At 47.2% G+C, this 18292-nt stretch overlaps 1 protein-coding gene across 1 annotated transcript in view; it reads right to left on the reverse strand.

Moving 5' to 3' along the window:
- The window catches only part of LOC147700465 (cystathionine beta-synthase-like), a 186859-nt gene that overhangs the window by 69869 nt on the left and 98698 nt on the right, over positions 1 to 18292 (reverse strand). The window contains exons 7-8 of the mRNA XM_086935874.1: positions 13577 to 13646; positions 7488 to 7579 (exon numbers count right to left, since the gene is read on the reverse strand). Of these exons, the coding sequence (XP_086792000.1) occupies positions 7488 to 7579; positions 13577 to 13646 (162 nt within the window). The remainder of the gene's footprint in view (positions 1 to 7487; positions 7580 to 13576; positions 13647 to 18292) is intronic.

The raw sequence follows: 18292 nt of genomic DNA on the forward strand, positions 1-18292 counted from the left end.
GGTCACTGAGGCAGCAGACAAATGAGCAGATAGACAGACAGGCACAGATCATACAGGTCACTGAGAGACTGACAAACAAGCAAGACAGACAGACAGACAGACACAGAGCAGGGAAGTCACCAGGGAGGCAGACACACGAGCCAGACAGAAAGACACAGACCAGGCAGGTCACTGGGGAGGCAGATAAACAAATAAGAGAGACAGACACAGTGTCATACCTGACAAGAAACACTCAAGGCCTCTGCACTGACTGCACATCCCACATGTGACAAGAGACACCTCAAGGCCTCAGCACTGTCTGCACACCTCACAAGAGACACTCTGAGGCCTCTGCACTGGCTCACATCTCACAGCTGACATGAGACACTCCAAGGCCTCTGGACTGGCTGCACATCTCACACCGTACAAGAGACACCCCAACGCCTCTGCACTGGCCGCACATCTCACACCGTACAAGAGACACCCCAACGCCTCTGCACTGGCCGCACATCTCACACCGTATAAGAGACACCCCAACTCCTCTGCACTGGCTGCACATCTCCCACCTGACAAGAGACGCCCCAAGGCCTCAGCACTGGCTGCACATCTCACACTGTTAAATATTGCAGGGATTTGTTAGCATGAGCTGAAAGCCATTTTGTATTTCTGGCAGCCATCTTGTTTGCCATGTGCTGCCACGTGCTCGCCATGTGCTCTGTCCTCCCACAGTGTTGACTGCTCTTGAAATCTGCCTAGAAACGAACTATATTTAGCATCTTCCACCTTCGCACATGCTCAGAAGGGCCTAGCTAGTAGAATGCACCTGCTTCTCTTGTATAACTGTCCGGCTATTTTTGCTGCTGTATGGAGAAGTAACTCTCCTCCCACTTTGTTGAGCAAGCAGATCTTGCATACCCATATTAGTCATTTTGCATGCTTACATGAGCCAGGACTGCCCCTTGGTCTTATGATGACTATGTAACCCTATATTTCTTAAGAACACTGGTCCTTAGCAATGCAAACATGAAAGGGAATTCGATACAATATAGGCCACAATGGGTGCTATAGTATTTCAATGTCCAGCCGGACAAAGAATTTTAATTTCAGTCATAAAAGTAAAATGGTTACAATAAAGACAAAAAACAGTACAACGGGGCGCAATCCTGCACCTGAATTTTTTTAGAAAACAGAAGGAAAACAAATACACATTCCACATATAGGGCGAAAAAACACAGGCATTAATCTGAGCTTCGGGAGCTTGAACTAGGTATACAGTGAAGCAAGCTACCCCGCATAGTGTCCACATTAATCCAATGTAGAATAGAAATGAATGGCACTAATCAAAGTGTCAACGACGTTTCGATCCCAAGCTCACAATTAATAGGGATCATCATCAGGACAGGAACAATAAAGTTGCCTGTTAGTTATACCTGTATAGGAACATTCCCTATTTGTCATTCAAAAACACTTGACAAGCGCCCCCACCCCCATGCGGTCCCCACTATATTTATTCTCCAGCTACTTGAACTCTGTCTAACGGGAATTTCTTTTCATTTGAAGATCAGTTTTTCCAACAAATCAAAGGCACCTCTATGGGCGCAATGTTTGCTCCAAATCTGGCCTTTCTGTTTATGGACAATTTGGAAACATCATCTATCCTGACTGTCACCAATCCTTTCTACTCAGGGAGTACCCTCTGGCATAGATACATAGACGACATTTTTGTCATATGGAAACACAACACTGATTGTCTACACAATTTTCTTCACTGACTGAATAACAACTGTGCGGCCTCTCCTTCACCATCACTGTAGAAAAGGAATCCATTGCATTTTTAGACCTCAACATCTTCCATTCTGAGGGTGAATTACTTACTCGCCTTTACAGAAAGAGTACCGAACGAAAAACACACAGCTAAGTTACTCTAGTAACCATCCTAGGGCTTTAAGAGATTCCCTCCCTTATTCACAATTTTTGAGAATAAGGCGCAACTGTTCCAAAAGAGAAGACTACTTTAGAGAGGCAAATACTTTAGCCATTAAACTAAAAGACCGAGGCTACCCAAAGAGAACAGTCAGGAATGCTTCAAAGAGAGCTTGGTACTGCCCACGTGAGATTCTTCTAAGTCCAAAACCCAAAAGAGATACCGAAAGAATTGCATTTGTTACCACATTTTCACCAATTTCCAACAAAATAAGGAAATCTATACTACAGCACTGGTCAATAATAAAAGCAGGCCACTTAAACATAGAAAGGCCGCTCTTTGCTTTTAGAAAAAGTCGAAACCTGAAAGATCCTCTAGTTCGGGCAGCACTCCCTGCCCCAAGACCACCATTAACAATTGATCCCCTCCTTCGATTGGCCATTCTAAATGCGGATGTTGTAATGTCTGCGAATTCACAGTGGAAGGGAAATCCTTCACGTTTAACAACATTACTGTAAACTGCAGTGCATTCTCTAATTGTAACACTTGCAACGTGGTGTATTTGGTTAAATGTCCGTGTTCCAAACTGTATGTTGGACAGACAAGCCAGAAAATAAAAACAAGAATCTGCCAGCACCGCGGCAGGATAAGGTGCAAGACACAGAATGCCCCCCTAGTGGAACATTTCACGCAGGCAAATCATTCTGAGAATGACATTCGATGGACAGTCCTAAAAGTTTTGAAACTGCCGCCAAGAGGGGGCAATGTGACCCTACTACTAAACAGAGAGGCGCTCAAGTCAATAATCCTCTTTGACACCATAAGAAGCGGTCTCAACAGGAATGAAGATTGGACAACGCGGCTTTGAATCCACCGCAGTTATGGACCTCTTTCATAATGCTATTACTCTGTCTCGCACATGACTCTCAGGCAATCACGGTTTTATACCCTGAATATGACATTTACCCACAATACCTGGCATGCTAGAACAATTATAAGTGGGTATTTTACTTCTCTTGCTTAACTGAAATTGCCCGTATACGCAGGTAGCCCCACATTAACTTGGATGAAGCTGTAGACAACTTCTCATGCTGGATAGACTCCTCCATTAAGTCACTACCAAAAAGCAAAGGTAAAAACAACCATAGGATCACCCCCACTTCCCCCTGGTATACTGAACAACTAAAAATTTTAAAAACAGGGTGTAAGGCGCTTGAGCAAGTATGGAGAAAGAACTATTGTCCCACTGCTAAAACGGAACTTCGTGCAGCCCAAAAAAGTTACTATGCAGCGATCAAAACAGCTAAAGGGGAATTCTACGCGTCTAGAATTCAAAAAGCCAATAACAACAGTCGAGAAATCTTCTCCATAGTTAAAAGCTTTACTGCCCCGGTAGCAGAGAAGACGTCAATTCCGCCTTCCACAGACTGGTGCGAACAACTATCCACTTTCTTCATCGAGAAAATTCAAAAAATTCAAGACAGTCTGAATAACCCTGACCAGCCACTTGCCCCGCAATCGGATCTAGTCTTAAATTGCCAACCTCTTCCACCTTCACTTCCCCTAATATCAAGGGTTAAAGCAGAAATGACCAAATTCATTCAGGTTGAAAGTATAGATGTTATGGCCATATTAAAAACTCTGAAGTCAGGGTCACCTATAGATCCTTGCCCTGCAAGGGTCCTGAATGGAATAGCTGAAGCAATTACCCCCATGGTCACCGCCCTGGTTAATGAATCCCTAACTTCAGGAACTGTGCCCACTAAGTGGAAACAAGCCAAACTTCTCCCTCTGATAAAAAAACCCTCCGCAGATCTATCGATCACCTCCAACTACAGGCCCATATCCCTCCTACCAGCCCTTGCCAAAGTTTGCGAAAAGGCTGCATTCCGGCAACTTGAGAGATTCGTGGAATCCTCTGAAGCTCTTCATCCGGCCCAATCAGGGTTCCGCACCTCTTTCAGTACTGAAACTGCATTGGTGGAAATGGCTGAGGCCATTAGGGAATGCCTTGACGGAGGCGGCAGAGCGGCCCTTATTCTTTTGGACCTCTCTGCCGCGTTTGACACGGTGCCCCACCTCCAGCTTTTATCTAGGCTGGAGGACATTGGCATCTCGGGCACGGTTTTAGATTGGATCAGGTCGTTCCTATCTGACCGTACCCAACAGATTTGGTTACCCCCATATCACTCCTCTAATAGAAGGGTAGAAACTGGAGTACCCCAGGGGTCGACCTTAAGTCCCCTTTTATTTAATATTTATTTAACTCCTCTGATCCGGCTGGCAGAGAGCTGGGGTGCCAAGATAATGGCCTACGCCGACGACACCCAGCTTCTATTCACCTGGAAAAAGGAGAACTTGTGCACCTCTGGAGTACGCCAATGCCTATCCTCTGTATTTGCCTGGCTAGCTAGAGCTTGCCTCAAATGCAACGAGGATAAAACAGAAATTCTGCTCTACGGCCAATTCCCCACTGACTTTAAGGAGTCTATTTGGCCCTGTGAATCAACATGCCCAACGGGAGAGAGTGGGATTGCCAAGAACCTGGGTATTTGGTTCGGAGCCGACTTATGTTTCCGCGACCAGATCTCTCGCTTGGCGGGGATGTGTTTTGGAACCCTGACCACTCTTTGCAAATTCTTTCCCCTCCTTCCACAAACGGCCAAAGAAACGGTAGCCAGAGCTCTGGTACTCTCCCGTCTGGACTACTCAAACGCCCTTTATATAGGGGCTCCTGACTATATGATCAGAAAGTTACAGGTAGTCCAGAATGCTATGGTGAGACTCATTTTTAACATCCCTAGGAGACTCAGCGTTCGCAAACAGTTGAAGGAGCTTCACTGGCTTCCTGTGGCACAAAGAGTGCGCTTTAAAACTTTGGTCATCGTCTATAAAGCCCTCAATGGACCGTGCCCTTCCTATCTAGCCAAAAGATTCACACTCTACCTCCCGACCCGTCAGTTGCGATCTACCTCCAAAAAGCAGGTGGTCGTCCCCAGATTCAGAAGAGTCCGCCTGGGTGGACAATCTCTAACGGTAAAGGGAGCTCAAATGTGGAACGCCCTGCCAGACGCTCTTAGACACGCTCCCAATCTGACCAATTTTAAAAAACTGCTTAAAACTCACCTCTTTCAAGTTCATGAATAGCAGACTCCTTTTTCCATTCTGATCCAGTTTCTTCCCGGCGCCAGGACAGTCTTGACTATCGGAGCGCGTTATAAATCCACATATAACATAACATAACATAACATTAACATATGTCCGTGCTTGTCCACTGAGTCGTAACGTCTTTCTCCATTCTCTTTTTGCTTCTTAACAGTTTGCTCTTTTAACCAATGTTATTTTGCATATGTACAACTTGTAATTTTCTTCAAAAGCATAATTATGAATGTGGATTACAAATGTGGTTGCGGATGTTGAATTTCCCAAAACTACCGTAATTATTACTTTTTCCATGCGTTCCATGCCTTCTAAATTATTTCCATGTCACGGTAGTCTTTCGTCTATTTCTCACAAATCACTCAACCAAGATGGCGCTCAGTTCCTCTTTATCTCGCCGATCACTTTGACACACACTCAGTTCCAGCTTTCACGCTACGAACCAAGGGCGGATCCTCGTCCCCGACCTAGACTGTAAGCGGCTCACCCCATCCGGGCACGCAAGTTTAAGCCATTTCACTACCACCTAATTCTGACATAACCCCCCCTCCGCCTTGTTTATCCTCCCACAGCGGACTTGATATTAATCCCCCATTGGCGCCCTCGCGGAAGAGGCTATCCCCACAAGGAGCCCGCGAGATGGTTAGGACAACCTTGTTCTAATACCCCTAGTCCGTAAGGTAACTTGCCACATTGCTTGTTGTGTCACCTTTCATTTAAAAACCGCCACCGGCTTATTGCAATTCTCCATTTTTACAGTCCTTTCGACCTATTGAGTCTTCAACTACCTTTCTCTGGAGGAATACACAACCCATTCCTCAAGGTCCGGTAGCGTAACTATGGCATGTTTTTTAACCTCCGTAGCATGTTGCAACCTCATTCTTTACGTCATTTGCTAACGAAACCCACACAACCTACCCGGCTCGCTCGTGCACCTAGACCCTCAGCCGTCTCACAATTTCGCCCACTAACGCAAACACCAGTCCCGATTAATAGCAATATATGACCTCTATTAACACCGCGGTCACAATATTACACGCTACTTATGCCTCACAATCTCATCGCTACGACCTTACACTACGGGCGCCACTCGCATCACTGTTTCCGGCGCCACTCTTGCTTAACAATGTTGTCAGGATTGTCCTAAACACCGGGCACGTTGGGGCACTAGTTTCCTATAGGTAATTACCCTGATGCAAAGGCACAGCATGTTGAGTCACTCAACACCTATTTGCCTTACAAACGTCAGATACTTTTTCACCAACCCACCTGAACTTGCATTGTAGTCTCTATTAAGTGGTACTCATGTTGATAACATGCTGCAAAATGCTTTTCCAATTACGTACCTGACTGGTTCACTTGTTTCCTTTCTTCCCTGTTTTCACCCCGACAGGCAATTTGTGGTTAACTAACAGGCAACTTTATTGTTCCTGTCCTGATGATGATCCCTATTAATTGTGAGCTTGGGATCGAAACGTCGTCGACACTTTGATTAGTGCCATTCATTTCTATTCTACATTGGATTAATGTGGACACTATGCGGGGTAGCTTGCTTCACTGTATACCTAGTTCAAGCTCCCGAAGCTCAGATTAATGCCTGTGTTTTTCACCCTATATGTGGAATGTGTATTTCTTTTCCTTCTGTTTTCTAAAAAATTCAGGTGCAGGATTGCGCCCCGTTGTACTGTTTTTTGTCTTTATTGTAACCATTTTACTTTTATGACTGAAATTAAAATTCTTTGTCCGGCTGGACATTGAAATACTATAGCACCCATTGTGGCTTATTTTGTATCGAATTCCCTTTCATGTTTGCTTTACTAAGGACCAGTGTTCTTAAGAAATATAGCTTCCCGGGTTCCTTAGCTACTCATAGGGTCCCCTTGTTTGTTTAAAAGACTATGTAACACTAAGCATATATAAGGCCCCAGTTTTCTGTACTCCTCAGATGGCCTCATTCAGTGGCTAAGGCTTCTGTGTGACGTAGTCTCCCGCATTTGAGGTTAATAAGGATGTTCCTTTTATATTTCAGCTTCTGTGCCAATTTCTTCTTTGCTAGTTTAAAAGGACCAAGTATCAGTGGGACCCCTGAGAAGGTTTCTATTTTCTACAACACCTTATTAGAGACACACCAAGGCCTCTGCACTGGCTCACATCTCACACTTTGGACAGTTTTCAGTGTGGTAAAGTCATTTTACGGATACCAGCACCTGTAGCCCCCGTGCCCAATCTGGCACCGGGCACTCACCCTGCAGGTGCAGCCCCCGCGCCCTGCCTGGCACCGCCAACACATCCTACAGGTGCAGCCCCCGCTCCCTGCCTGGCACCAGGCACTCACCCTACAGGTGCAGCCCCCACAACCTGCCTGGCACCGCCCACTCACCCTACAGGTGCAGCCCCCGCACCCTGCCTGCCACCACCCACTCACCCTACAGCCTGGGCACTTCTCCTTCAGCTTCCGCCCATTGCCCGTGATGGTGCCACCTGTGCCAGAACCAGCCACGAACATGTCCAGCTCTCCTGTGAGCAGAAAAGAGAATAAGAATTAGTATTTCAAATCCAGTACTGCCCCCTTGTGGCAGAGCAAGATATCAGACCCTCACCTTAACTTCACTCCCTTCAAGCCCTATCTTAGAGCCGGAAACAGGGGCGCCTTGAACCCCTCTTTAGCAGCTGCAGGGGGGATGGGGGTCTGTATGAGCCTCTTCTGTCTGCAGCTCGGCAGGCAAAGTATCATCAACACTAAAGGTCCCCACTAGAGGAGCAAGAAGGGGCGGGAGGAGGGTAAATAGAAAAGGTAAAGAAAGAAGGAATAGTGAATGGAAGGAAGGGTGAGAGGATGGATGAGGGGGTGGATGAATAAGGTTGTAGAACAATGAATGTGTTAAAGATTGAGTAAATGGATGGGTGGATAGACAGGTGGAAAGGTGGCAGAGTAAAGGGATGAGGGATGGAGGAGTGGGTGGGTGAAATTATGTGTGAATGGACGGCAGAGTGGATGGATGACATGGTGGATGGATGGGTGGCAGTGCAGATGGATAGAGAGCAGGATGGATGAAGGGGTGGATGGCAGAGTGGACTGGTGGCAGCATGGATGGTTGGAAGGATGGATGGGTGAATGGATAGGTGGATAGACAGGTGGGAAGGTGGCAGAGTAAAGGGATGAGGGATAAATGAGTGGGTGGGTGAAATTATATGTGAATGAACGGCAGAGTGGATGGATGGGTGGATGGATGACAGAGTGGATTAATGGGTGGATGGATGACAGGGTGGATGGATGGGTGGCAGAGCAGATGGATAGAGAGCAGGAAGGATGAAGGGGTGGATGGCAGAGTGGACTGATGGCAGCATGGATGGATGGAAGAATGGATGGGTGAATGGATAGGTGGACAGGTGAATGGATGGATGGGTGAGTGAATGGGTGGACAGGTGAATGGATGGATGGATGGAAGGAAGGATGGATGGATGGGTGAATGGATAGACGGGTAAGTGAATGGGTGGAGAGGTGAATGGATGGATGGCAGAGAGGATGGATGGAATCAGCAATAATTGAATAAATGGATGACAAAATGTAAAGCTGTAATAGTGAATATCAGCAGGAGGATGGAAGGGTGCAAGGATGGATACATAGATGATTGGACGGATGGATGGATGTGTGGTTGGATGAATGGCAGTGTAGTGTAGTTCCTATTTTCCCAATAGGCTCTGCGCATTGGAATAACATAAACAGCAGTGTAGACGTAGGACTGAGGTCATCTAGGTCTCTACTGACTATGTTAAACTTAATTTAGGTTTGCGCCAGCTAGCTCAGAGGTCACTGGAAACTTTCTTGACTGAATAGGAAGTGATCAGCTTCCCTGGCTCGGACAAGAAGGGATTCAGCTTCCGACAACCGCATAAACATGACAACTTTGCTCCCTCAGAATAAGAGTGTATCTCTAGAGTTGTGTGAAAACAATAGACAGCTATTTCACTCAGTCAACAGTGCATACTTAGTTTCACCAGAGTGCAGAGAAATAGAGAGACAGGCGTTTTCAATAAAAGGTGTTATTTATTGAGCAGTCTTCTTTCTCATGCAAGAGAAATGAATTGCCACAATTGCAATACTTAAAGTAAAGTAAAGTGCGTACAGTAAAAGTAGTATTAGGAAATAATACTGTAAAAGCATTGATATGGTTTCTTAGCCATATGATACTTTAAAATGGATAAAGTATATACATACATAAATACATTGACTAACGTACTCAACTGGTGCTTCTAACTAAGCCTACCCCGGTGTACCTGACCTAAGCCTAATACGTGGGAAGGGATGAGTAAGTAGCAGTTTAAGTTAAGTTGGTTAAGATTGTTTTGCCAAGAATCTGCATCAAGAATTCTCTTAAGGGTTTAGTCAGCTCCGTACCTTGGTAATAGAATGTAGGAGGACTGGTATCTCTTTCCTCAGGACTCGATATCCCAGCAACCCGCAAGGGTAGACTGGAAACACCGGAGCTGGATTTTCTCGGCTGGAGAAAAAGACAGCGTCTCTCTCAGTGCGTCAAACAGGAGGGGCGGCTTCCGTGGGCTCTCGCATCAGCTGGGCTCTCGGGCAAGTAGATGGCCGCTCTGCTCCACACCACTGTGTGTTTGCTTAAGGCAACTGTTGGTATTTTATACCTGGAAGGTGCTGGGTTTGACGTAAGGTTGGACATAAGACGTCACTAAGAACTAACAGTTCTTTCTGGACTTCTGGAGTTCTTGTTCAAATCAAAACAAAAGCAGGGGGGATTTTCCCGGGCTGCTGGAGGCTTGGTTTGTTTAAAGAACACGTTGTGCTTTCTAGGAGTCGATGGGAGTAGCGGTGCTGTGCTTTGGACTGCTTGGGCTATTACTGAATATGGATCTGATTCTTATGCCTCTATCAGGATATTATTGATTATAACCTCATAGGGGCATAAATCGGGAATATCGAATTAGGGTCCTAGATATAAACACGACAGCAGATTTGATGGATAGAGAGCAGAATGGATGGATGAAGGGGTGGATGGCAGAGTGGACCGATGGCAGCATGGATGGAAGGATAGATGGATGGATGGATGGATGGACGGGTGAATGAATGGATGGATATGTGAATGAACGGATGGATGTGTGGTTAGATGGCAGATATTATGGATAATCTGTAGCAGGGTAAGCTTTTTAGGGTGGTCTACCTTCACATTGTAGAAGGGGAAACAGTTTAGGATGGTTGTATCTTCACACTGCGGCAGGGTTATCCAATGATAGCGATGCTACCTTCCTACTGCAGCAGGGTTACCGGTTTATGGTGGTTTCATCTTCACATTGTAGTACAGTAACAGGTTTAAGGTGGCTTTACCTTCGCATTGTGTCAGGGGTAGTAGTGTAGGGTGGTTTTACCTCTGCACTACGTCATGTTTATGGACACAGAGAGGCCTTACCTCTGCACTGTATCACTGTTAGGGACACAGAGAGGCCGTACCTCTGCACTGTATCACGGTTAGGGGCACAGAGAGGCCTTACCTCTGCACTATATCACTGTTAGGGACATAGAGAGGCCTTACCTCTGCACTGTATCATGTTTATGGACACAGAGAGGCCTTACCTCCGCACTGTTTCACGATTAGGGACACAGAGAGGCCGTACCTCCGCACTGCAACATGTTAATGGACACAGAGTGGCCTTACCTTCGCACTGCGACATGTTAATGGACACAGAGTGGCCTTACCTCTGCACTGCATCATGTTTATGGACTCAGAGAGGCCTTACCTCTGCACTGCATCATGGTTAGGGACACAGAGAGGCCTTACCTCTGCACTGCATCATGTTTATGGACACAGAGAGGCCTTACCACCGCACTGCATCATGGTTAGGGACACAGAGAGGCCTTACCTCTGCACTGCATCATGGTTAGGGACACAGAGAGGCCTTACCTCCGCACTGCAGCAGGGTTTGGAGTACATGGTGTCTTTGTTTCTGGAGTGAAATAGGCTGGGGGTGCAAGGTGACATTATCTCTGACTGTTTCAGAGTTTGGGGTACAGGGTGTCTTTATTTCTTTATAGAAGCAGGGTGAGGTGCCGGTTGCATACTGCCACAGTGCCGTGGGCGAGCCATCGAAGCCTTGAGTTACATGTTACAAACACACGCTGAGCCGCAGTCTTCTGCATCATGATTATGGGGTACTCATAGGCTTTCCTGTTTTCAGGTTCTATTTTTGGTGAATTCTGGTGGGGTTTTTTCAGTTTTTTCAATACCTTAAAAAACAGTGTTTATCAGTGGTTACACATTTTCGTGCCATTAAAAACAACAGAAACAGTGTTTTTCCGGTGTTTATGGAATTTTTATTTAATTTTAATTATTGCTTGCTTTCTGCACTGATAGTTCATGTGATTAGGTAGCGTATGCACAGGGTATATGAGGTCCAAATACATTTTTACTGCACCAGACTACAAAGTTAATAGCATTCTTCATTAACTCTGAAGATTGTAAAGATGCTTTCAGCATACCATCTAGTAAGGGACAAGGATCTCTTACAGGGAAGCCCTTCAGCTCAGGTATCAATTTTGACAGACCATCATACAACTTTTTCCTATACGTAGTTGAATTACTGCAAGTTCAAACAATAGCACTCCAATATTTATTGAACTTGGAGGGAATTTTTTTCAGCAGCATTCAAAGTGACACTGCATTCCATGTTTACCAAACACCTGGTGTGATGTTTTCACCACTATCTCAGATGCTTGGTGACAACATTCTTTTCACATATATCTGTCACTACATCTTGCATTGAATGTTTAAAGACTCGGGTGTTTGGCAATTCACTTACAAACAATACTGACTCACTAGAAAAGGGAGCTGATGTATCAAAGGATTTCACCCATTCTCTGTCTGCGGTTAAATGTGATGATACATATTAGGAAAAATTCTTATGAAACCAGCCCTTTTACCTATTAGTGAAATTAAATGTAGCCAACATTTAAAGTCTGATTTCTGTATTTCCCGATTCTCTACAGTTTATAAACTAACTAAATGAGACCTAAAACATGCTTCTAAACACTGCATCTTTAGACCAAAGACCACAAAACTGAAAAAGCAGAAGGACGAAGAGACAATGTTTTAGTGACATCCCCATACAACAAAACTCAAGCAGAATAATGTTAGCCCAGTATTTCTTGATGCTACCTTGTATAACAAAGTTACATTGTATTGTCCCCTTCAGGAAGCAATAAAAATGACTCTTTCACTCATCTTTTTCTTTCCATGAATGGTACTTAGTTTGTGGTTACAAAGGTGTTTTTTGAGTGTTTATATGTTTACACCGGTGATGGCTATTTTCCTTTCAGTGGGGTTTTATCAGTTATGATAGGTTTAAACCTAAAATCAGATAGCCTAGGTACTCAGTATGCAGAAAGCCTGTAGCGCTGCCAACTCTCCTGTGCTATGGAATTTATGTTTCAGCGGACGGGCTGTCCGTCACCGTTGTCACAGAGTAACCCGTCCGCCGAGATCTAAAGCAGCCGGTGGCTCTCTAGAGTTGTCCTTTCAATGCCTGTAGCTACTGAAGGATCTTTTTATTCCATCCCACTGATTCGCAGGAAGACAGAGGCGTAGAGAGAGTCTGTGGTGTTGAAACAATGCTTAGGGTAGGGGCAATACCATATAATGTCACCCTACTAATAGTATATGGGGTGTGTGTGCAGGCTGTCTTTGAAAACACAAGTGCTGTCAGAATATTAGCATTCGAGCGGCCCCTTTGCCGTTCCATCTCTATCTAAACTCTTTGAGGTGTTATGGGGTTGAGGAGCAGCACGTCCTTCACCCCTAACACCAGTGCCGCTGGAGAGCGGGGATAGAGACAGAATAGAAAGAGAGATGGGCTAGACAAAGGTGAGATAAAGAGTAGGAAAGAGAAAAAGGAGTGGGCGGAGATGACAAAAGGACTTGAAGAGAGAGGCAGGAAAAGATATAAAGACAGAGTGAGCACGAGTGAGACTTAGAGAGGGAGTGTGAGTGTGAGTGTGAGTGGGACTGTGTTAGAGGGACAGTCAGGAAGCGGTAGAGTGGCCGAAGAAGACAAAATGACCTAGGAAGAGGCAGGAAATGAGATAGGGCCATATGCACGAACACATTTTCCCATAGACACAGAATGGGCAAAACCCTTTGATGCACCTGGCCCAGAGAGACTGTGGGAGTGAACAGGAGTGAGACTAAGAGAGTGAGTGAGAATGGGAGTGACACTGTATTAGAGGGAGTGTGACGGAGTGAGTGAGAGTGGATGAGAAGATTTGTGTGTTTAGGTAAATGTGTGGGGTGTGAGTGAAAGCAACATTAGAGCATGCCTGGTGGGGGCAGTCCGACATCTTGGAAAGCGTTTGCTTTTTTTTTTACTGCCTCGGTCTGTGTTTGGGCTCTTAGAGCCAGCAGTGCCACTGGCTCGGCTCTACCCATGAATTCTCTGGCTTGCACATCTCTATGCTGCACAGAAGGAGGGTTAGGGGGTAGGGCTGTAAGGGCTCATTACCTCCACACTGCAGCAGTAGTTCCTCGGCTGTGGTGTCGTAGTGGGACAGCGGGTTCCCCGGGTTCCGGTACTGTAGAAGAAACAGACAAGGGGAGGTGTTTTAGTGACCTCTCCTCCCCTTCATCTCCTCTCCCCTCTCCTCTCCCACGCCCCTCCATCTCCTCTCCCCTCCCTCTCCTCTCCGCCCCTCCATCTCCTCTCCCCTCCCTCTCCTCTCCGCCCCTCCATCTCCTCTCCCCTCCCGCTCCTATTCTCTCCCCTTCCCTCTACCCCCTTTCCTCTACTCTCCCTCAGGACCCCTGCTCTCCTCTCCTTTCCTCTCCCCTTCTCTTTTCCCCTCCCGCACCACCCATCTCCTCCCATCCCCTGCTCTCCCTCAGGACCCCTCGTCTCCTCTCCTCTCTCGTCCCCTCCCATCTCCTGCCTTCTCCTCCTCTGCTCTCTTTCAGGACCCCTGCCCTCCTTTGCCCTCCTCTTCATCTCCCCTCCATCTCTCTTCCTCTCTCCTTCCCTCCCATCTCCTCCCCTCCTCTACCTCAGGACCCCCCCAACTATTCTCTCCCCTCCTCTCCGCTCCCTTCCCCTCCCTACCTCTCTCCTCCCCTCCTCCGCTCCCTCCCTCCTCTACTCGACTCACCTTCCCTCCCCTCACCTTCCATTCCCTCCACTCCCATCCCTTCTCCTCCTTACCCTTCCCCTTCCCTCCCCTCTCCTATCCTCTCCTCCCCTCTCGTCCCTGCCCTCCCCACCGCCCCTCCCCTCCTCTCCTCTCCTCCCCTCTCGTCCCTGCCCTCCCCACTGCCCCTCCCCTCATCTCCTCTCCTCCCCTCTCGTCCCTGCCCTCCCCACCGCTCCTCCCCTCCTCTCCTCTCCACTCCTCCTTCCCCTCTCCTCTCCTCCCCTCCCCTCTTCTCTCATCCCTGCCCTCCCGGCCGCTCCTCCCTTGTCTCCCTTCCCCTCTCCTCTTCTCTCCTCCCTGCCCTCCCGGCCGCTCCTCCCTCCTCTCCCCTCCCCTCTCCTCTTCTCTCCTCCCCTCTTCTCTCGTCCCTCCTCTCCCCTTTCCTCTCCTCCCCTCCCCTGTTCTCTCGTCCCTGCCCTCCCGGCCGCTCCTCCCTCCTCTCCTCTCCTCCCCTCTCGTCCCCTCTGCTCTCCTCCCCTCTCCTCTCCTCCTCTTACTAATTACTTTGTGACTTCCTCCTTTCTACTCCGACCCTCCCATAGTCTCAGCATCAGCTAGCCCTTTCTCTCCTCCTCGTCCTTTCATTACCACCCTTTGACCCCACCGTCCTTGTCTTCCTCGTTTTATCTACCTCCAATAGTTTCATTACACTCTCCTGTTTTTTTCTCCACACTGCCCTTTTCTTCTCATACAGGCACGTGCATCAACCATTTTTGTGAGCGCAAACGGTGCAATTTGCAAAAATCGTCCGTTTGTGCCCTAAAAAGGGCTTCTGCGATGCATAATCGCAAATTATTAAGAAATCTTAAACTGCGAGTGTTAATGTTAATGTTATTGATATTTATAGAGTGCACTGTTACCCGCAGATGTATTGGCATATTGCGATTCCTTAAATGCGATGCATGATGGAATCGCAAATTGCGATTTTGCTAATAGGGGGCGCAAATTACCATTAATTTGTACTTGATGGTAATTTGCAAAAACTTTGAAAACTGCACTAAAGTGTATTTTTTAAAGTTGCAGGTTACACACACACATGCCCTTGGAGCATGTGTGTGCGCATCATATGTGCACAGATCAATGTCAGGGGTGCAACAGGGCGTCCTTTTGACACCCTTGCACCCTTGAAACTGCATGCGCAATTTGCGAGTACCAATTGCGCATGCAATCGCCCATTCATTCCTTTGGGCCTGTAGGCCCATGGGAATGAATGGGAAGGCATTCCTTAATTACAACTCGCAATTTGCGAGTCGCAATTAATGAAAGTTTGGGAATCGCTAATTTCAAAGCGATTCCTACATGCATAGGCTTCGGCGATTCCTTAATTTCTTTTCCTTAATAATCGCAATTAAGGAATCGCAAAAGCCTACATTGATGCATGTGCCTGTTTGTCATTTTTTCCCTTTGTCCTTTTCTCCCCTCTGTCTTTCCCTATTGTCGTTCTCACCTGGGTATTTTTTACCTGTCCACTCTTTCTCCGCTCTCCCCAGCCACCTCTATCCTTCCTCTCCCGGCCCTTACTTACATCTGGTCCCTGCTCCCTCTTCCTGTTTCCCCTTCTCTCTTGGGCTTTATCTTCTGTCCCTTTCCTCTGTACTCCCTTTCTCCCCAAAACGATTCCCCTCTCCCCCTTCCTCTCCTCTGTCTCCTTCCCCCAGACCAGTGCTTAATTTGTAAAACAATAAGTACCGGGATCCTCGTCAGAGGATAACCACAGCTCGCACTGCCCCTGCCAGTGCTGCCAACGACAGTGTAGGAGAGTAGGGTCTGCTTCCTATCGTCACCCCCACTTTTTGCTGCGATACTCTGGTTTTTCGACTTAAATGTGGCTGTGGCCCTGCTAATCAGACCCACAGCCCAGCTGTTCTCTCTCTAAATTGATACCACGTACTTTAGGTACATACCTAATTGGGAATTGGGTCACCTTTGTTAGCCCCTGTATAATGTACCCTAGGTACCCAGGGCATAGGTGCATCCAAGGATCACTCAGCTTGGGCAAGGTGGTGCACCCCTTGCTTAGATATAGTATTCTTATATCTACCCATATATATAGACACATATATACCTATAAGTCACTCCTATGGCAGGCCTAAACAATCCTGAAGGCAGAGTGCTTGGTTTTATGTGAGATGAGGCTCTAGCATTAGCTGAGCCCATCTACAGCTTTCGGAACCATGTCCTTTTAGCTGTTCTATGATATAGCCATACCATATACTCTTAAATGCATTATAATCCTCGTGGTTAATGCTAATTTTGGTTTGGCTTTATCAAAACATGTTGTGTAAGGTGTCTCAAACACTTTGGAATACTACCCCCCCCCCCCCCGCCAGTCCAGAGGGAGAAGACATGTAGTTACTGCTTTACCCGGTTAAAGTTAAACAGAGCCTCAGCATCACAAAATGGATGCTGCTGCCACAGACGCAAGTCTGACCTCCTGCAGCTGGACGAAACTCCGGCAAGGGAGGCCTGGACAATAGGTTTCCTGTCGAGGGAGGTGCTAGCAACTCCCCAGACAGCCTGTAGTGTATTGGGGCAGGGTGGGTTCAATGGAAAGATGCTTTTCCAGACACTGCCTGGGGCACACAAGGTGCTCTATGCATAGCCCGATTCAAACCAGTTGCTGGGGCACTCCAGCCCCAGCTCTGGCGCGAAACTGGACAAAGGGAAAGGGGTGTGACCACCCCCTTCCCAGGTTCCACCCATAGGAGGGACCTAGCAGGTAATCCAGCCCCTTAGTTTAGTATAAAGATAGGAGCTATGTCTAGACACATTAGATTATCCTGGAAAGAAACTCTGAAATTAAACTCTTGGACCTTCGACGTTCCATATCGACTGGAAGACTGAAGACATCTCCCTTGTGGTCAAGGAGGGAGCACCCTGTGCAAACAGGCACCACCAGTAACTTGCCGGTTTGCTTTGTTGATGCTCCAGCCGGAACCCGAAGACTCAGCAACTCAGGAACTGGATTTCCAGACTTCTTAAACTCCGATCCACATCCACTGCAAAGCTGAGACCCGTGGTGGACACGAGAGACGTGGGACCGGACACCCTGGACTACCTGCTCTTTGCTAACCGTGCAGCTTCCGAGGCACCCTTGAAGTTGTGCATTGAAGTTTAAGAAGCCCCAGACCCGAGCAGCATTTGCACAAAAGCTCAGCCCTCCACATTCCACGAGTGCCGTGTGGAGCCTGCACCTGCATTTCAGCTTGACGCATCTTCCCGGTTGCTAACCCGTTAACTAGTGAGCCTTACGAAGACTTCCTTTTAAAATTACACCACTTGCCTTGTTGCTCCGGGCTTGCTCCAGCTTCCCTGCGAAAGAGAAGCTCCCCAGACCTTGCTGGGCTGACCTGAAGCGAATCTTTCTATCCTGCATGGATTGCGTTTGCCAAGGCTTGTTGTGTCCAATCTGGATACCGATACCGCAGTCAACAAGATCCTTTGTGGGACAGCTTGAATCCAGCGCCTGGTTGTCGTGGACACCTCCTGGTCCTCGTGGCTGCAGAGACAAGCTTTACCTCTTCACCTGATTGCATCTCGACAACGCCTGGTTCCTTCCTGGTCACTGGCTAATGACCCAGACTCTGTCCCCTCTGCTTTAAGGTTCTTCACGACTCCGATCCACCCTTGGATCCACCCGGACACTTTTCTTCTGGTCGCCTGAAGCACTTTCTTGCAGCTCTCCATAGGAAACAGCTACGAAACCCGACACGAAAGAACACCTATGCACCCGGCTTCCCTGGGTGAGGTAACTCGAGTACTTCGGAGCTCCCGTGGGTATTAACTATCCAAGTGTCCTAGTTTAAAAGGGTTTTACCGTAGTCCATCCGGAAGTGTCCAAAATCTACTACTTTGTAACTTTTACATTCCCATTATAAAACTCTATGGTAACTCACGTGTGTGTTTAGACCTGCACAAATTGCCCGTGGGTCTCCTACTTCCAATCCCTTTGTTGTTCAGTGTATTCCCAGCTATTCCCTAGGCCCTAGGCCTATTCACTATTCCTGAAGTGGTTCTTATACCACCTACTTAGTATA

This window comes from Lissotriton vulgaris, chromosome 8, assembly GCF_964263255.1.
Source record: "Lissotriton vulgaris chromosome 8, aLisVul1.2, whole genome shotgun sequence".
In the NCBI taxonomy this organism is placed as follows: domain Eukaryota; kingdom Metazoa; phylum Chordata; class Amphibia; order Caudata; family Salamandridae; genus Lissotriton; species Lissotriton vulgaris.